General features: G+C 47.1%; 1 protein-coding gene across 1 annotated transcript in view; it reads right to left on the reverse strand.

The window, feature by feature from the left end:
- Positions 1-477: 477 nt before the first annotated feature.
- Positions 478-21,200, reverse strand: part of SOD2 (superoxide dismutase 2) — a 44,210-nt gene continuing 23,487 nt past the window's right edge. Inside the window, exons 3-5 of the mRNA XM_063917822.1 lie at positions 6,558-6,674; positions 944-1,123; positions 478-832 (exon numbers count right to left, since the gene is read on the reverse strand). Coding sequence (XP_063773892.1) covers positions 687-832; positions 944-1,123; positions 6,558-6,674 — 443 coding nt within the window. The 3' untranslated portion in view covers positions 478-686. The remainder of the gene's footprint in view (positions 833-943; positions 1,124-6,557; positions 6,675-21,200) is intronic.

Raw genomic sequence — 21,200 nt, forward strand, 5'->3', positions numbered from 1 at the left:
AGTAATACCTATTGGTGGTGGATGCAAACTTCATCAGAACAATTTTTCATCCAATATAGGACCCAATGTATACCCGGCCTCACACCAGCCCTATGGCAGGGGCAGATTCAGCATCTGACTGTAGGCCTCCCACAGTATGTCTGCAGCTGTGTATGCAGTTACTTTCACTGCCACGCCAGTAACACGTCCACTAAAATCAAAATTTTTGCATGCATTTCTAGACACCTTCCATCACTTTCCTGTCACCTATATTCCTGTTGACTTCAAGATGCTATTCAGCCATCAGAGCATAGAGGATTACCTAAGTTTAGAGTTTGTAGACTGTTGACAAGACTTAAGTAAACGGGGAGGTTCTGCGTTTCATTATCACAGGTCTGAAAAGCAAACATTTTATTTCACAAGGTACCAATACAGAAAAGTGAAGTGGTATTTTAACAAAATGGAAAAAAAAAAAAAAAACCACCAGCAAACATAACACTAGGTCTACTACTTATTTTATTGTTAGCAGGAATTACACAACTCTTTGCAGGTTACTAGATTTATAATAGTTCTGTGAAATACTATAAGTGGTAAGGCATATCTCATGTGATGCCATAGCAAAAGTTCTGATAAAATGCACACAAGCATGTAACGCCCAGGTATGGGTTCTAAGTGCTTATCGAGGATGGAGCAACAAACAATTAACTTTATATTTTGCAAGACCGATATCTTCCAGCTACATTCTCCCAATTGATGACATTCCAGATAGCTTTTAGATAGTCAGGCCTAACATTCTTATATTGCAGGTAATAAGCATGTTCCCATACATCAATGCCCAGAAGAGGAATAAGACCTGAGAAAAGAAACCAACATAATATAGAACATGAGTAACATTTGATGTGAAAAAAATAAAAAATAAAACCACCAACAACAATGAATGCTCCCACAATATGGGCCCTCTCACCTGTTGTTCCTTGCAGGGGATCCTGATTAGCACATGCAGCAACTTGTAGGCGGTCTGATTCTTTGTTGTAACCGAGCCAGCCCCATCCTGATCCTTGCACTGCAGCTGACACAGTGGTAAGCTTATCCTTAAACTTCTCAAATGAGCCAAAGTCACGTTTTATGGCCTCTAAAAGTTCACCTAGTACCAATGAAAACAGGAATTTAATACCTACCGGTAATTTCTTTTCTCGTAGTCCATAGTGGACACTGGGGATCTGTACTTTAGTATCATGGGGTATAGATCGGCCCACTGAAGCCTGGCACTTTAAAACCTTTAGTGTGAGGTATGTGTGTGCTGGCTCCTCCCCTCTATGCCCCTCCTACCAGACTGTCTAGGTAACTGTGCCTGAGGAGACGTACTTGTTTTCTTCTCTCGTGGTATGTCCAACAGCGGTGAGGCACTAAACCAGCCGAAAGGAGGTCGCTAACCAAAACAGAGGATAGCAACACCAACCTAACCAGGATAGCAAAGCTATCCCAACAACAAAATGGGACCGCAACTGCAGGCCAACCAAACACTTACTCAGGTAAGCAGGAATCGAAGCACTGAGGCAGGTACCCAGTATCCACTACGAGAAAAGGAATTACCGGTAGGTATTAAATTCCTATTTTCTCTTACGTCCTAGTGGATACTGGGGGATCTGTACTTTAGTACCATGGGGAAGTCTCAAAACTCCCAAACGTCTGGGAGAGTGCAGAGACCCCTGTAACACCGCCTGACCAAACTGAAGGTCATCCTTGGCCAAGGTGTCGAACCAATAGAACTTAAAAAAAATAAGAAAGAAAGAAAGAAAGAAAGAAAGAAAGAAAGAAAGAAAGAAAGAAAGAAAGAAAGAAAGAAAGAAAGAAAGAAAGAAAGAAAGAAAGAAAGAAAGAAAGAAAGAAAGAAAGAAAGAAAGAAAGAAAGAAAGAAAGAAAGAAAGAAAGAAAGAAAGAAAGAAAGAAAGAAAGAAGAGGGAAAAAAAAAATAAAAATAAAAAAAAGGAGGAGAAGAGAAAAGAAAAGAGAAGGGAAGAGAGAGAAAAAAAAGGGAAGAGAAGAGAAAGAAAAAAAAAAAAAGGATAAAAATAATTCGAGGAGAAAAAAAAAAAAAAAAAAAAGGGGAAAAGAGAAGAAAAAAAAGGAAAGAAAATGAAGAAAAAAAAAAAAAAAAAAAAAAAAAAGGGGAAGAGGAGAAAAAAAAAAGAAAGAAGAGAAGAAAAAAAAATAAAAATGAGGAGAAAAAAAAAAAAAAAAAAAAAGGAAAAAAAATGAGAAAATAAAGAAAAAAGAGAAGAGAAAAAGGGATAAAAGTAAAAAAAAAAAAAAAAAAAAAAAAAAAAAGGGAGAAAATAGAAGAAAAAAAAAAAAAAAAGGGTAAAGAGAAAGAAAAAAAAAAATAGAAAAGAAAAAGAGAAAAGAAAAAAAAAAAAAAAAAAAAAAAGGGAAAAGAGAAAAGAAAAAAAAGGAAAGAAAATGAAGAAAAAAAAAAAAAAAAAAAAAGGGGAAGAGGAGAAAATAAAAAAGAAAGGAGAAGAAAAAAAAATAAAAATGGAGAAAAAAAAAAAAAAAAAAAAGGAAAAAAAATGAGGAGAAAAGAAAAAAGAGGAGAAAAAGGGAAAAAAGTAAAAAAAAAAAAAAAAAGGGAGAAAATAGAAGAAAAAAAAAAAAAAAAAAAAAAAAGGGTAAAGGGAAAGAAAAAAAAAAAAAAATAGAAAAGAAAAAGAAAAAAAAAAAGAAAATAGAAAAGAAAAAGAGAAAAAAAAAAAAAAATAAAGAAACAAGAAACAGGGGAAAAAAGAAATTAGAATAAAAAAAATTGGGTAAAAAAAAAAAAAAAAAATGGAGGGAAGACCTTTCCTAGCTAGAATCTCTGTCTCAACTTCCAAGTCGTCAAACGTAGCCGCTGTAAGTCTGGATCAGACCTTGTTGAACAAGATCCTTTTGAAGCAGGAGAGGCCAGAGATCCTCCAGAGCCATAGTTAGGAGGTCCGAGTATCATGCCCCTCGAGGCCAATTCGATTCGCTTGAACGCTTTCCCTTCTTAGTCTTTTTAGAACCCTTGGAATTAGCAGAAGAGGAGGGAACAGGTACACAAACTGGCACGTCCATGGTGTCGTCAGAGCATCCACTGCTACAGCCTGCGGATCCCTCGTTCTGGAACAGTAACGGCATAGCTTCTTGTTGAGATGAGAAGCCATCAGATCCATCTGCGGATGGCCCCACCGGTGAATTAACTGTTGAAACACCTGGGGATGTAGGTTGCCCCGGATTGAAGTTGTGTCTGCCGAGGAAGTTTGCTTCCCAGTTGTTCACTCCAGGAATAAATATGGCAGATATAGCCCTTGCGTTGGACTCCGCCCAGGCGAGTATTCTTGATACTTCTTGCATCGCCGCTCTGCTTTTTGTTCCCTCTTGTCGGTTTATGTACGCCACCGTCGCGGCGTTGTCCGATTGAACCTGGATCACCCAATCCTTCAGGAGATGGGAAGCATGCAGAAGAGCTTTGTAAATTGCCCTGAGTTCCAGGATGTTTATCGGCAGAGCAGATTCCTGAACTGTATATATACCCTGGAACGGAGCCCCTTGTATTGGATTGCCTCGTAAGCAGCAACAATCCTGCCCGGCAAGTGTATGCAAAGATGTATGGATACCTTGAGCGGACTATTTTAAGACACTGTATCCAGCATCATTCAAAGGAACTGAAGACATTGGATCGGTTCCAGGTGAGATTTCTGGAAAATTTAGGATCCACCCATGATCTGTAAGCAGGCGAGTCGTCAGATTGATGCTCTGCAATAGACGCTCCCTGGACATAGGGGACTGTTGACTCCCATCATGCGCAGTTGCAGCATCATCTCCACCATGACCTTGGTGAAGACCCTCGGAGCTTTGGACAGGCCAAAGCCTGAAACTGGAAATGGTCATCCAAGATGGTGAACCTGAGGTAAGCCTGATGAGAGGGCCACATGGGAATGTGTAGGTAAGCATCCTTGACATCTAGACCGGACACCACTTCCCGGAGGGATTCAGTCCTGAATTCCCGCAGATATGGGTTTAGAGACTTCAGGTTTAAGATGGGTCGCACCGAACAGTCTTGTTTTGAAACAAGACTGGAGTAAAAACCCCTCTTGGGGGAACGGAGGAGGTACTGGAACCACCACCCGTCCGCAAAAGTTTTTGAATAGCCTCTTGCAAGGTAACTTTTGCTGCGGGTAAAACTGGCAAGCCCGATTTGAAAGAAAACCTGTGAAGAGGAAGTGCTTGAAATTCCAGCTGGTACCCCTGGGAAATGAGGTCCCTCACCCAAGGATCCGGGCAGGACCTCACCCACACATGGGCAAAGTGTTGAAGGCGAGCACACACCTGAAAGTTGCCTTGCTGCTGGGGTCAACCGTCATGCGGAAGGTTTAGCGGCAGGAGTTCTGGTTGTCTGGTTCAGGGAGGCAGCAGCTGTAGGTTTACGGAACTTACCACGAGATCGTCTGGGAGTGGTGGAGACCCCTCGGCCACTGCCCCTGAACCTTGCCACACAAGGACTACAAGGAGGGTCCTGTGTAAGAGTGTCTAGCAGGTGGCGCACCCGATGGCACATACTTACCTGCCGTCGCCTGAGAGATCCATTTATTTAATTTGTCACCAAACAAGGCATCACTTGTAAAAGGGAAGATTTTCTACACCCTCTTTGGAATCAGCGTCCGCTGACCATTGACTTAACCAGAGCTCTGCGTCCCGAAACAGCCATAGCAGTAGTGCGGCCATTTATCTTACACAATTCCTTAATTGCCTCGCTCATAAAATTTGTAGCATCCTGTATACGTTGCAGCAGAGTAATGACCTCCTCCCGGGTCAGAGAGTCTAAACCATCAATAACAGTATCAGACCACTTGACAACCGCCCTGGAAATCCACCCAAACACAGTTGTGGGGCGCTGTGCTATGGCTGCTGCTGCATATATTGCTGAGAGTGGTCTCAATTTTACGGTCAGCCGGCACTTTTAGGGATATAACCCCTGGCAGTACCAATTTCTTAGACAGTCTGGATACAGACGGATCGACTGACGGGGGTAGTTTTCCCATACCTTCGTATCCTCAGCTGGGAGGGGAAAAGTCTTTGGTCTAACAATAAAGTACAACTCATCTGGTTCTGCGTCCTCATCAGGTATGTGAAGAACCTCTCTTACCACATAAATGAGGGGGACCGAGAGCTGTCCTCATCCATATCATCAGACTGATCAGAATCAGAATGGAGCACCTGTGGCAGTGAGAGTTTATGTGAAACCAACAGAGGGGGCTGAGAAGCCTCTAGTATCTGCTGCTTTTGCCATAAAATCAATAGACTGTTTCAACACCTGTCTCCTTTTAGCTGCAGCTAATTCTGAATTTATATTCCAAATCACGCTTTTAAAATTATCTAGCCAGCCAGGTGCCTGTGAACGGTGTCCCTGTGGAGATAAGGAGCACTGTTCACACATGAGGGACCCCGCTGATGAAGGGGTAGAGGTACAAGCAGCACACATAACCATGTCCATAGACATATTTACCCAACTGTAATACAGCACAGCTCACCGAAACACCTCCACACAGACCCGAGAGAGCCCCTGGAGTGACACTGAGGAACGGAGACCAACACACAAAACACAGCAGCAGTGTGTGAAACTAGGTGTACAGCCTGATAGAAGTGCAGCGGCACTACCGCTGGTGTGCTCCCCCACCACTGCTCTGACCCTCTGTTACCAGTACAGAATCTGCAACAGCGTGGGTCCCTGGAGGAGCACCGTGTATGCAGCCTCGATGATCCGCAGCAACAGGAAATGGCGCCTTCGCGCCTCTGGTACCGCTCCAGGAACCGCTCCAGGTAGCCCCGCCCCTTACAGTGGCACGCAGTCCCTTCAGTTTTATACTGGCCATGTTACAAAAATACATACATGCCCTAATGGACAGTGAGCACTGCGGGGCATGAGCCTTGAGCAAGTCTGGTCCGCGACGGGCACCGCAGCTCGTGGCCACCGCGCAACATGCCGCCAAAACTACACCGGGGACCCGCTAGCCGGGACCCCGCTGTTAAAACTCACTGCACCTATTAATCTTCGGCATCTGTAAGAGGGTAGCGGCTAGCTGCTGGCATGGGCACATACACTAACAGTGTGTGAACAGCACATCAGAAGATCAGTGTCCTGTCAGCTGGGATTACGAACCATTAACCCTCAAGAGGTTGGTTCAGTATCCCCTCTAAGTCCCACAAAGCAGGTAGACTGGTTGCCAACCAGTACTATCTGAAAATAATAAAACTAAAATAAAAAAAGGAAACTCCAGAGCTCCAGAGAAATGCACCCGGCTCACTGGGCACATTTTTCTAAACAGAGTCTGATAAGAGAGCACAGAGGGGAGGAGCCAGCACACACATACTCACACTAAAGGTTTTAAAGTGTCAGGCTCCAGTGGACCCGATCTATACCCCATGGTATTAAAGTACAGACCCCTAGTATCCACTAGGACGTAAGAGAAATGTATCATTAGCAAAGAAAACATACATAACACCAGGTCATATACATATGTACAGTAAAAAACATTTGAAGTAGAACATGTACTGACCTTGAGGTTCACCACCACCATTGGGAGAAAGATTTGTCCAGAAAATTGTGTGATTTATATGGCCACCACCATTAAATTTGAGGGAAGGCTGGAGAGAGACCTGTGCAGTCACATCACCTAAAATGTAAGGATTGAGAGGAGATTACAAACACGAACATACTTTAAACTGAATATAGAATGGGAAATACTCTAGGTTTATGGAATTACATTTAGTCATCCTCATTCAGCTTTTAGGTTCCACACAGTTTCCAGGGGGCCGTACTGGCAATATACAGGTAACAGTGATAGACATCAATAGTACAGTGACTAATCTGACATAACATTGTAACGGGCGGTATTCATGTGACCGGCGGTCGAGAGACCGACGGTCACATGACCTCCACCAACATCCTGCCCCCTCACTATCCCGATGGTCGGCATGCCGACCAAAAGGGACTATTTCCACTCGTGGGTGTCCACGACACCCATAGAGTGGGAATAGAACCTGTGGCGACCGCAGGTCGCCTCCGAGCCTGCAGCAGGGCGAGCCCGCAAGGGGCTTGCTGCTCTCGCACCTCCACGCCGGGATCCCGGCGTCTGTGTGCTGCCGGGATCTCGGCGTCGGTATGCTGACCGGCAGTCTTCTGACCACCGGTCAGACATACTGCACCCATTGTAACAATGCAGAGCGAAGGACCGACAAATTAGGTAGGATGCGGATCACGGGCGTATTTAGAGAGGAAAGAGCCCACATGCAGTCTTACACAGATTACAACACTCATGCAGATGGTGCAACGGTTGGGAGCCTCACTATGGGCTAAATCATAGATTGCTAAATAATGTATGCGCAAGTTCATTTGCGATCAAAAATCTGCTAATAGATACAATATACTCCCACAACACAAACTTGCAATAAGAAAAACCAGTACACAAAAGAGGAGACACCCAGGGTACTTAGCAATTCAGCGATGCGAGTGTTAACCTTTCATCAACTTTGCTAATGTAGCTAATTTAGCAGACATTCACAAACAGACCATCTGCTTCTTCCTCCGTATGCATTGTGATTTACATTTATATTTGAAAAAAATAAATAAATAATTTAAATTTAAAACTGTACTGTTAATCTTTTATTACTGCAGCATAAATTATGTGCATTATTAATCCTAAACCACAATATTTTAGAAATGTTTACCTTTAGTGTGCAACGCAAATAGGGTTGTGTATAATTTGAGAAAAACAAAAACAAATAATGTATCTATTAACCGTTACTTTAAAGCGAAACGGATATTGTTGCGCTATAACAATTGGACATGCATAAGCTGATGCAAGAACAAAACACATGGGTAATCTGTATATGTTACTAACATAAGACACAACATTTTGGTTGAATGCTGAAGTTAAGGACAGAATAAATAAAAATTTAAAAAAAATATGTATGTATGTATGTATGTATGTATGTATGTATGTATGTATGTATGTATGTATGTATGTATGTATGTATGTTACCTTTGTTAAAACTTTCTGCGAGGTACACTGGGCTCCACAAGGAATGGACAATGGGGTGTAGAGTAGGATCTTGATCCGAGGCACCAACAGGCTCAAATCTTTGACTGTTCCCAGAATGCATAGCGCCGCCTCCTATATCACCCCGCCTCCCTGCACAGGATCTCAGTTTTTAGTTAACCAGTCCAATGCAGTAGCAGGAAAAGAGACGACAACGGTTAGTAGCCACAACACCGCATTCTCACGACAGGAGACGTGTCAGCGGCTAATGCCATACCAATCCAAAGAAGCTAAGTGCGGCAGGGTGGGCGCCCTGTGGAGCCCAGTGTGCCTCGCAGAAAGTTTTAACAAAGGTAAGTTCTTACCATAAAAATTGTTTTCTGCTGCCGGGTACACTGGGCTCCACAAAGAATGGACAATAGGGATGTCCTAAAGAAGTTCCTTATGGGAGGGGGACGCACTGTAGCGGGCACAAGAACCTGGAGTCCAAAGGAAGCATCCTGGGAAGCGGCAGTATCGAAGGCATAGGACCTTATAAACGTGTTCACAGAGGGCCACGTAGCCGTCTTGCACAATTGTTCAAGGGTCGCGCCACGTTGGGCCGCCCAAGAAGGTCCAACAGACCGAGTAGAATGGGCCTTAATGTGATCAGGAGCAGAGAGACCAGCCTTCACATAAGCTTGTGCAATCACCATTCTAATCCATCTGGCCAGAGTTTGCTTGTGAGCAGGCCAGCCCCGTTTGTGAAACCCAAACACAACAAAAAGAGAATCAGATTTCCTAATAGGAGCAGTTCTCTTCACATAGATACGGAGAGCCCGTACCACATCCAAAGACCGCTCTTTGGGAGACAGATCAGGAGAAACAAGTGCCGGAACTACAATCTCCTGATTACGGTGGAACAAAGAAACCACCTTAAGTAGATAGCCGGGACGAGTCCTAAGAACCTCCCGGTCACGGTGAAATATCAGATATGGGGGAGGGGACTACAGGACAAGGCACCCAAATCAGACTTCTAGCTGAAGCAATAGCCAGCAGAACCACCACCTTAAGGGAAAGCCACTTAAAGTCAGCTGAACCAAGAGGTTCAAACGGAGGCTCTTGTAACGTCTCCAATACCACCGAGCCACAGGCGGGACATAGGGAGGTTGGATACGCAACACGCCCTAAGTAAAAGGTATGCACATCAGGTAAGGTCGCAATTTCTCTCTGAAACCACACCGACAAGGCAGATATTTGAACCTTGAGGGGAGGCCAGACGCAGGCCTAAGTCCAGGCCCTGCTGAAGAAAAGCCAATAACTTGGCTATACTAAACTTGGAAGCGTCATAATCGTTAGATGCGCACCAAACAAAGTAAGAATGCCAGACCCTATAGTAAATCCGAGCCGAAGCCGGTTTCCGGGCCCGCAACATAGTTTGAATGACCGCCTCAGAAAACCCTTTAGCCCTTAAGACGGAAGCTTCAAGAGCAGAATTCCTTTTTCTTACTTGAACTTCTGAATTACCCTGGGCAGGGAGTGACACTGGAGTGAACACGTACGGCAGCCGAAACCTCCATGGTACCGCCAGCGCATCCACGAATGCTGCTTGAGGATCCCTTGTCCTTGCTCCGAAGACCGGAACCTTGTGATTGTGTCGAGACGCCATCAGATCTACATCTGGAAGGCCCCACCTTTCCATTAGGAGTTGAAACACTTCTGGATGGAGGCCCCACTCGCCGGCATGCACATCCTGACGACTGAGAAAGTCCGCTTCCCAATTCAGGACTCCCGGAATGAATATTGCCGATATGGCCGGTAGATGGCGTTCTGCCCACTGTAGAATCCGTGAGACTTCCTTCATTGCTAGGTGGCTTCGAGTGCCGCCTAGATTATTTATGTAAGCCACTGTGGTGGCGTTGTCAGACTCTACTTGAACAGGATGGTTCTGAATTAAATGCTGGGCTAGGTTCAAGGCATTGAAGACCGCCTGCAACTCCAGAATATTGATCGAGAGGAGGGACTCCTCCTTGGTCCACCGCCCCTGAAGGGAGTGTTGCTCCAGCACCGCGCCCCAATCTCTTAGACTGGCATCTGTCGTCAACAGGACCCAGTCGGATATCCAGAACGGACGGCCCCTGCACAGTTGTTGGTCCCGGAGCCACCAGAGCAGCGACAGACGGACCTCCGGAGTCAATGAGATCATTTGAGACCTGATCCGGTGAGGCAGGCCGTCCCATTTGGCTCGAATCAGCCTCTGGAGAGGGAAAGCGTGAAATTGAGCGTACTCCACTATGTCGAATGCTGACACCATGAGGCCCAGCACCTGCAACGCCAAAATGTATAGACACTTGCGGACGAGATAGGAAGCAACGAATCCTGTCCTGAAGTTTCAGGACTTTCTCCTGAGACAGGAACAACTGCTGGTTGTGAGTGTCCAATAGTGCTCCCAGATGCACCATGCTCTGAGCAGGGATCAGGGATGACTTCTTCCAGTTGATGAGCCACCCGTGGGCTTGCAGAAACCGGACCGTCACGTCTAGATGACGCAGGAGAAGTTCTGGGGAAATTTACCAGGATTAACAAGTCATCCAAATATGGCAGTATCCTGACCCCTTGACGGCGGAGTACCACCGTCATCACCGCCATGACTTTTGTAAAGACTCGCGGAGCCGTGGTTAAACCAAAAGGTAAACGCCCGAAACTGGTAATGGCAGTTGCCAAACGCAAATCTCAGGTATTGCCGATGAGACACTGCTATAGGAATATGCAGGTAAGCATCCTGTATATCCAGGGAGACCATGAAGTCCCCATGTTCCAAGGCTAGAACTATAGAGCGAAGGGTTTCCATTCGGAACTTGGAAACCTTCACAAACCTGTTCAATGCCTTGAGGTTGAGAATGGGCCGGGAGGACCCATTCGGTTTCGGGACTAGAAACAGCGGAGAATAGTACCCCCGACCCCTCTGCGCAAGAGGCACCTGTACTACGACTCCTGTATCCAGGTGGGTCTGTACCACCGAATGTAGAGTGTCTGCCTTTGTCTTGTCCAACGGGACATCTGTCTGGCAAAATCGATGAGGGGGGGGGGGGGGGCGGTTTTTGAAGGCTATGGCGTAACCTTGAGCGATACTTCCCGTACCCAGGCATCTGAAGTGGTCTTCAACCATTCCTGGGTATACCCTAGAAGCCGGCCCCCCACCCTGGGATCCCCCAGAGGGAGGCCCGCCCAGTCATGCGGCAGGCTGATCTGTCTTGGAAGCTGGCTGACGGGCCGCCCAGGCTCTTTTGGCCTTAGGCTTACCAGGTTTGGAAGTGCGGGCCTGCTTGTTGTACGCCTGACCTTTTGCTTTACCTGAAGGATGAAAGGGGCGAAAGGAAGTACCTTTAGTCTTCGACACAGAAGGAGCAGTACTTGGCAGACAGGCAGTAGCCAAGTCAGCCACAATCTTATTTAAATCCTCCCCAAACAGAATATCTCCCTTAAAAGGGAGTACCTCCAGGGTTTTTCTAGAGTCCAGATCCACAGACCAGGATCTCAGCCACAATATCCGGCGAGCCAGGACTGACGTAGTAGAGGCCTTGGCTGCCAGGATACTGGCATCAGAAGCCGCCTCTTTAATACAACGAGAAGCATTGTCTAGCATGGTCAGAGGAGATTTCAGCATCTAACTCCAAGGCCCATGCTTCAATGACCTCTGCAGCCCAAGTAGCTGCAATAGTGGGCCTTTGTGCAGCATCCGTGAGGGAGTAAATCGCTTTCAGACAACCCTCCACACGTTTATCCGTAGGCTCTTTTAGAGACGTAATGGTGGTGACCGGTAGAGCTGAGGAAACCACCATCCTAGCTACATGCGAGTCCACTGGAGGAGGCATTTCCCAATTCTTAGACAGCTCCGGCGCGAGGAGATAGCGAGCCAGCATCTTCTTTTGAGGCACAAACTTCGTACCCGGGTTTTCAAAGGGTTCCTGACGTATATCAATTAGATGGTCAGAGTGAGGTAAAACTTGTTTAATCACCTTCGGACGCTGGAACCTATCTGGTTTCTTAGAAGGAACGGATGGCTCGGGATCATCCGTAATCTGTAAAATTAAACTTAATAGCCTCCAAAAGATCAGGAACATCCACATGTGAACCACCCTCCGCATCAGCCGTATCTGAGTCAGAACCTGTGGGGACAGTGTAAGTGCCATCTTCATCCGACGAGGTGTCAGTGACAGCAGTGGATTGTGAGGAGTCAAGCGCTCGCTTAGAGGACCCCTTGGACGTAGGCGAGCGACGGTCAGACTTTTTAGTAGTCAGGGACTGGTTCAACTTCTTTATTTGAGCAGATAAATCGTCCGCCCACGGCGGGTTAGCTGCAGGGACCACAAACGGTTGCACCGGAATTGGGGGTCCCATAGAGGGTGTTAGTTTATGAACTAGCGTATGCAGTAGCGTGGAAAAAGCGGCCCGCGGCGGGTAATTATTTGCCCCCGTTGCCACCGTCCCACTGGGGGGCAAGGAACCTCCAGAACCAGAGCCCAAAGCTGCTATATTCTCCTCATAGATATTTGCAGCTTCAGCAACACCGCCAGTGTGTTCAGCCCCAGAACCGTTACCCTCAGAAGCAGACATGATATAACTTGCAGTATCAGGTAACAGTACAATTTGTCAGCAGCACAATACCTCTATCCCAAACCCCTGCGCAGTGTAGTCAGCACCAGCAGAGATAAAGGAGATATGGTGACTAAATCACAGAGAAAAAATAAGATTTTACTCACCGGTAAATCCATTTCTCGTAGTCCGTAGTGGATGCTGGGGACTCCGTAAGGACCATGGGGAATAGACAGGCTCCGCAGGAGACCGGGCACTCTAAGAAAGAATTAGGACTACTGGTGTGCACTGGCTCCTCCCTCTATGTCCCTCCACCAGACCTCAGTTAAGGAAACTGTGCCCGGAAGAGCGGACATTACAAGGAAAGGATTTTGGAATCCAGGGTAAGACTCATACCAGCCACACCAATCACACCGTATAACTTGAGATACATACCCAGTATGAACAACAACAGAGCATCAAACAAACGGATGCCAACATAACATAACCCTTAATTAAGCAATAACTATATACAAGCATTGCAGAAGAAGTCCGCACTTGGGACGGGCGCCCAGCATCCACTACGGACTACAAGAAATAGATTTACCGGTGAGTAAAACTTATTTTCTCTAACGTCCTAGTGGATGCTGGGGACTCCGTAAGGACCATGGGGATTATACCAAAGCACCCAAACGGGCGGGAGAGTGCGGATGACTCTGCAGCACCGATTGAGCAAACAGGAGGTCCTCCTCAGCCAGGGTATTAAACTTATAGAACTTTGCAAAGGTGTTTGACCCCGACCAAGTAGCTGCTCGGCACAACTAATGCAGAGACCCCTCGGGCACCCGCCCAAGAAGAGCCCACCTTCCTTGTGGAATGGGCTTTTACTGATTTTGGATGCGGCAATCCAGCCGCAGAATGAGCCTGCTGAATCGTGTTACAGATCCAGCGAGCAACAGTTTGCTTTGAAACAGGAGCACCCAGCTTGTTGGATGCATACAGGACAAACAGCGAGTCAGTTTTCCTGACTCCAGCCGTTCTAGCTACATAAATCTTCAAAGCCCTGACTACATCTAGTAATACCCCTTTCACACCGCAGCTTATACCTGGTATTTTGCCGTTTTAATTGGCTTCCTAAATGGGTCAAGCTGCGATGTGAAAGGGTCCCCTTCAATTTACCGTTTTCAAAATACCGGTATTTTGAAACGGTAAAAAAGAAGGGTCCTACCCGTTTGTCCCATTTCACTGTGCAAGGGTCTGAAACGGTATTTGCAAGCCCCAGCAGGTCATAGGCTGTCTCCATGTGTGATGTCAGCAGCCACAACCAGGAAACAGCTTGGAAAACACAGGAGACACATGTGAGTGGCTTTATAAACGTTTAAACAGGAAAAACACGGAAAAAAATGGCGTGGGGTCCCCCCTCCAAAGCATAACCAGCCCCGGGCTCTTCCAGCTGGTCCTGGTTCTAAAAATGTGGGGAAAAAATTGACAGGGGATCCCCCGTATTTTTAAAACCAGCACCGGGCTCTGCGCCTGGTGCAAAAAATACGGGGGACAAAAAGAGTAGGGGTCCCACGTATTTTTTACACCAGCATCGGGCTCCACTAGCTGGACAGATAATGCCACAGCCGGGAGTCACTTTTATACAGTGCCCTGCGGCCGTGGCATTAAATATCCAACTAGTCACCCCTGGCCGGGGTACCCAGGGGGAGTAAGGACCCCTTCAATCAAGGGTTCCCCCCCCAGCCACCCAAGGGCCAGGGGTGAAGCCCGAGGCTGTCCCCCCCATCCATTGGCTACGGATGGGAGGCTGATAGCCTTGAGTAAAATGACAGAATATTGTTTTTTCCAATAGTACTACAAGTCCCAGCAAGCCTCCCCCGCAAACTGGTACTTGGAGAACCACAAGTACCAGCATGCTGGAGAAAAACCGGGCCCGCTGGTACCTGTAGTACTACAGGAAAAAAAATACCCAAATAAAAAACAGGAGACACACACCGTGACAAGTACAACTTTATTACACACTGCCGACACACATACATACTTACCTATGTTGACACGCAGACTGCCACAGTCTCCGACAATCCAAGGGTACCTGTGAAAAAAATTATATACTCACCTGCCAGTGTCCAGAGATAAATCCACGTCCAGAGATAATCCTCGTACTTGGCAAAAAAAAAAAAACACGAACACCCGAACCACCGGACTGAAAGGGGTCCCATGTTGACACATGAGACCCCTTTCCCCGAATGCCGGGACATCACGTGACTCCTGTCACTGAGGTCCCTTCAGCCAATCAGGAAGCGCTACTCCGTGGCGCTCACCTGATTGGCTGTGCGCGTCTAAGCTCAGACAGCGCATCGCACAGCTGCCTCCATTACTTTCAATGGTGGGAACTTTGCCGTCAGCGGTGGGGTGACCCGTGGTCAGCCGCTGACCGCGGGTGACCCCACCACTAACCGCAAAGTTCCCACCATTGAATATAATGAAGGGAGCTGTGCGATGCGCTGACAGCTCAGACGCGCACAGAGCCAATCAGCAGAGTGCAAGGACGTTGCGCTCACTGATTGGCTTACGAGACCTTTCAGTGACAGCAGTCACGGGGGGGTCTCTCTGCATTCGGGGAAAGGGGTCCCATGTGTCAACATGGGACGCCTTTCAGTTCGCTGGTCGGGTGTTCGTTTTCTTTTGTTGACAAGTACGTGGATTTATCTCTGGACCATGGATCAGGTGAATATAATTATCTTTTATTTTCAGGTACCCGTGGATTCTACTTGGAGAAGAGGACCGAATGCTTCGTGTCAACATAGGTAAGTATGTGTGTGTCGGCAGTGTGTAATAAAAATGTACTTGTCACGGTGTGTGTCTCCTGTTTTTATTTGGGTATTTTTTTCCCAGTAGTACTACAGGTACCAGCAGGCCCGGTTTTCCTCCGCATGCTGGTACTTGTGGTTCTCCAAGTACCAGCTTGCGGGGGAGGCTTGCTGAGACTTGTAGTACTATTGGAAAAAACAATATTCTGTCATTTTACTCAAGGCTATCAGCCTCCCATCCGCAGCCCTTGGATGGGGGGGACCCCTTGATTGAAGGGGTCCCCACTCCCCCAGGGTACCCCGGCCAGGGGTGACTAGTTGGATATTTAATGCCACGGCCGCAAGGCACTGTATAAAAGTGACCCCCGGCTGTGGCATTATCTGTCCAGCTAGTGGAGCCCGATGCTGGTGTAAAAAATACGGGGGACCCCTACTCTTTTTGTCCCCCGTATTTTTTGCACCAGCACCAGGCGCAGAGCCCGGTGCTGGTTTTAAAAATACGGGGGATCCCCTGTCAATTTTTTCCCCGCATTTTTAGAACCAGGACCAGCTCGAAGAGCCCGAGGCTGGTTATGCTTTGGAGGGGGGACCCCACGCCATTTTTTTTCTGAATTTTACCATTCCATCTTAAAAAAAAAAAAAAAAAATTATTTTAAAAAATATATAAATAATACTTGTGCCTCCAAAAAAGACAAACCAAGTACCTAATCCCTTCTAATATAAATAGATATGCTATTATCAATAAAAAAAAACATGTTTTTAAATTTTTTTATTAGTTTCACCCACCAAAGTGTGGCGGATTGAAAATGTCGAATTTACTGTCTAAAAGCACTGTTGTCGAATTTCCAAACTTCAATTGAATACACTTTGGTCGAATTGCAGCACTTGTATCATTGCAGAAAAGTCAAATTTGACAAAAGTCGAATTTCAAAAAGTCGAATTTTGAAAGTCCGTTTTTTTTAGACGGAAAGCACTGAATTGCATTGACGATTTTTTTTGGGGGGCGAAAAATTCCAGAAATTCGACAATTTGGGGAATTCGACCGCAATTGCATATACCCCTTAGACTGCAAAGCCATTATAAAATGTCTAATTGGAGTGATGAAGAGGTGAGGGAGCTGCTTTAGGATCAGAGGGGATGAGGAAATCTGCTGCCAAATTACTGGGACAGTCAAAGATACCCTCATATATAAAAACATAGCAAAAATGCTTCAAGCTGCTGGGTTCCATCGTACGACTATCCAAATTATTAATAATGATTTAATTAATAATTATTAATAATGTGTGGGCCAGAAAAGTCCATTTATAATGACAACCACTGTTTTCTATGGGTGAAACGGGTTCAGTGTGAAAAGGTACCAAAACGGTAATTTACTGGTTACAACATGAGATGTGAAAGGGGTTTAACTGCTCAGACCCGTTTTAAGAACCGTTTCAAATACCATTTCAAAAGCAGGTTTTGCGATGTGAAAGCAGCATAACTTGGAATCCTCCTAGTCACGAGTAGCCGCAGGTACCACAATAGGTTGGTTCAAATGAAACGATGACACCACTTTCGGCAGAAATTGCGGACGAGTCCGTAATTCTGCTCTATCCATATGGAAAACCAGATAGGGGCTTTTACATAACAAAGCCGCTAATTCTGACACCCGCCTAGCCGAAGCTAAGGCCAATAGCATGACCACTTTCCACGTGAGATACTTTAGCTCCACGGTCTTAAGTGGCTCAAACCAGTGAGATTTCAGGAAACTCAACACCACGTTAAGATCCCAAGGTGTCACAAAAGGGGGCTGAATACGCAGCACTCCCTTTACAAACGTCTGAACCTCAGGAAGTGAAGCCAGTTCCTTTTGAAAGAAAATGGATAGGGCCGAAATCTGGACCTTTATGGACCCTAATTTTAAGCCCATAGTCACTCCTGACTGTAGGAAGAAGTGCAGGAACCGGCCCAGCTGGAATTCCTCTGTAGGGGCCTTCCTGGCCTCACACCAAGCAACATATTTTCGCCATGTATACGGTGATAATGTTTTGCTGTCACATCCTTCCTAACCTTTATCAGCGTAGGAATAACTTCATCCGGAATACCTTTTTCCGCTAGGATCCTGCGTTCAACCGCCATGCCGTCAAACGCAGCCGCGGTAAGTTTTGGAACAGACAGGGCCCCTGTTGCACAGATCCTGTCTAAGAGGCAGAGGCTATGGGTCCTCTGTGAGCATTTCTTGCAGTTCCGGGTACCAAGTCCTTCTTGGCCAATCCGGAACAATGAGTATTGTTCTCACTCCTCTTTTTCCTTACGATTCTCAGCACCTTGGGTATGAGAGGAAGAGGAGGAAACATAGACCGACTGGAACACCCACAGTGCTACTAGTGCGTCCACAGCTATCGCCTGAGGGTCTCTTGACCTAGCGCGATACCTTTGTAGCTTTTTGTTGAGACGGGATGCCATCATGTCCACCTGTGGCAGTTCCCATCGATTTGTAATCTGTGTGAAGACTTCTTGATGAAGTTCCCACTCTCCCGGATGGAGGTCGTGCCTGCTGAGGAAGTCTGCTTCCCAGTTGTCCACTCCCGGAATGAACACTGCTGAGTGCTTGCACGTGATTCTCCGCCCAACGAAGAATTCTGGTGGCTTCCGCCATCGCCACCCTGCTTCTTGTGCCGCCCTGGCGGTTTACATGAGCCACTGCGGTGATGTTGTCTGACTGAATCAGCACCGGTTGGTTGCTAAGCAGAGGCTCCGCTTGACTCAGGGTGTTGTATATAGCCCTTAGTTCCAGGATATTGATGTGCAGACAAGTCTCCTGACTTGACCACAGCCCTTGGAAGTTTCTTCCCTGAGTGACTGCCCCCCATCCTCGCAGGCTTGCATCCGTGGTCACCAGGACCCAGTCCTGTATGCCAAACCTGCGGCCCTCGAGAAGGTGAGCACTCTGCAACCACCACAGAAGAGACACCCTGGCCCTGGGGGATAGGGTGATCAGCCGATGCATCTGAAGATGCGATCCGGACCACTTGTCCAACAGGTCCCACTGAAAGTTCCTTGCATGGAACCTGCCGAAGGGAATGGCTTCGTATGACGCCACCATCTTTCCCAGGACTTGCGTGCATTGATACACAGACACCGGTTTTGGTTTTAAAAGGTCTCTGACCAGAGTCACGAGCTCCTGAGCCTTCTCCGCCGGGAGAAACACCTTCTTCTGGTCAGTGTCCAGAATCATGCCCAGGAAGGGCAGACGCGTCGTAGGAATCAGCTGCGACTTTGGAATATTCAGAATCCAGCCGTGCTGTTGCAACACTTCCTGAGAGTGCGCTACGCTGATCAGCAACTGCTCTCTGGACCTCGCCTTTATGAGGAGATCGTCCAAGTATGTGATAATTGTAAATACTCGTTTTCGTAGGAGAACCATCATTTCCACCATTACCTTGGTAAATATTCTCGGTGCCGTGGACAGACCAAACGGCAACGTCTGGAATTGGTAAGGACAGTCCTGTACCACAAATCTGAGGTACTCCTGATGAGGTGGATAAATGGGGACATGCAGGTAAGCATCCTTTATGTCCAGAGACACCATAAAATCCCCCTCTTCCAGGCTTGCAATGACTGCTCTGAGCGATTCCATCTTGAACCTTTTCAGGTAAATGTTCAGGGATTTTAAATTCAATATGGGTCTGACCGAACCGTCCGGTTTCGGTACCACAAACATTGTGGAATAGTAACCCCTTCCCTGTTGAAGGAGGGGAACCTTTACCACCACCTGCTGGAGATATAATTTGTGAATTGCCGCTAACACTACTTCCCTTTCTATGGGGGAAGCTGGCAGGGCCGATTTGAGGTAACGGTGAGGGGGCATCACTTCGAATTCCAGCTTGTATCCCTTTGACACAATCTGTATACCTGTGAGCGAACCCACTGGTGGCTGAAATGACGGAGACGCGCCCGCACCGCTCCTGGCTCCACCCGTGGAGCCCCAGCGTCATGCGGTGGATTTAGTGGAAGCCGGGGAGGACTTCTGTTCCTGGGAACTAGCTGTATTGTGCAGCTTCTTTCCTCTACCCCTGCCTCTGGCAAGAAAGGACGCACCTCTAACTTTGCTTCTTTGTGATCGAAAGGACTGCATTTGGTAATACGGTGCTTTCTTAGGTTGTGAGGGAATATATGGCAAAAAACTTGACTTCCCAGCTGTAGCTGTGGAAACTAGGTCTGAGAGACCGTCCCCAAACAATTCCTCACCCTTATAAGGTAAAACCTCCATGTGCTTTTTTGAGTCGGCATCACCTGTCCATTGCAGAGTCCACAGGACCCTTCTGGCAGAAACGGACATTGCATTTATTCTAGAGCCCAGTAGGCAAAGGTCTCTCTAAGCATCCCTCATATATAGGACAGCGTCTTTAATATGCCCCAGGGTCAGTAAAATAGTATCCTTATCCAAGGTATCCAGTTCCTCAGACAGAGTATCTGTCCATACTGCTACAGCACTACATATCCAGGCCGACGCAATTGCCGGCCACAGTAGAGTACCTGAATGTGTATAAACAGACTTCAGGATACCTTCCTGCTTCCTATCCGCAGGATCCTTTAGGGAGGCCGTATCCTGTGACGGCAGGGCCACCTTCTTAGATAAGCGTGTCAAAGCTTTGTCTACCCTAGGGGAGGATTCCCAGCGTATCTTGTCCGTTGGCGGGAAAGGGTACGCCATAAGTAACCTTTTGGAAATCAGCACTTTCCTATCAGGAGAATCCCAAGCTTTTTCACATAACTCATTTAACTCATGTGAAGGGGGAAAAGTCACCTCTTGCTTTTTCTCCCCAAACATATAAACCCTCTTGTCAGGGACAGGGTTTTCCTCTGATATGTGCAAAACATCCTTCATTGCTATAATCATGTAGCGGATGGCTTTAGCCATTTTAGGCTGCAATTTTGCATCATCGCCATCGACACTGGAGTCAGAATCCGTGTCGACATCTGTGTCAACAATTTGGGATAGTGGGCGCTTCTGAGACCCTGACGGCCTCTGCGCTGTAGGAGCAGGCATGGGTTGAGACCCCGACTGTCCCAAGGCTTCAGCTTTATCCAACCTTTTATGCAAGGAGTTTACATTATCATTTAACACCTTCCACATATCCATCCAATCAGGTGTCGGCGGAGACACCTCATTCATCTGCACCTGCTCTGCTTCCACATAGCCTTCCTCGTCAAATATGTCGACACAATCGTACTGACACACCACACACACAGGGGATGCTCTGAGGACAGAACCCCCACAAGGCCTTTTGGAGAGACAGAGAGTATGCCAGCACACACCCCAGCGCTATATAACCAAGGAATTACACAGTAACTTAGTGTTTACCCAGTAGCTGCTGTATTTGTGATTATTGCGCTAAATTTATGTGTCCCCCCCTCTCTTATTACCCTCTTTCTACTGTGAGTCTGCAGGGGAGAGCCTGGGGAGCTTCCTCTCAGCGGAGCTGTGGAGAGAAAATGGCGCTGGCGAGTGCTGAGGAAGAAGCCCCGCCCCCTCAGCGGCAGGCTTCTGTGCTGCGATTTTGTGTAAAAATAATGGCGGGGGCTCATGCATATATACAGTGCCCAGCTGTATATATGCCCTATTTTGCCAGGAGGTACTCAATTGCTGCCCAGGGCGCCCCCCCCCCCCATGCGCCCTGCACCCTACAGTGACCGGAGTGTGTGGGTGTAATGTGGGAGCAATGGCGCACAGCTGCAGTGCTGTGCGCTACCTCATATGAAGACAGGAGTCTTCTGCCGCCGATTTTGACGTCTTCTTGCTTCACCCGCA

This window comes from Pseudophryne corroboree, chromosome 4 (genome assembly GCF_028390025.1).
Source record: "Pseudophryne corroboree isolate aPseCor3 chromosome 4, aPseCor3.hap2, whole genome shotgun sequence".
NCBI classification, from domain to species: Eukaryota; Metazoa; Chordata; class Amphibia; order Anura; family Myobatrachidae; genus Pseudophryne; species Pseudophryne corroboree.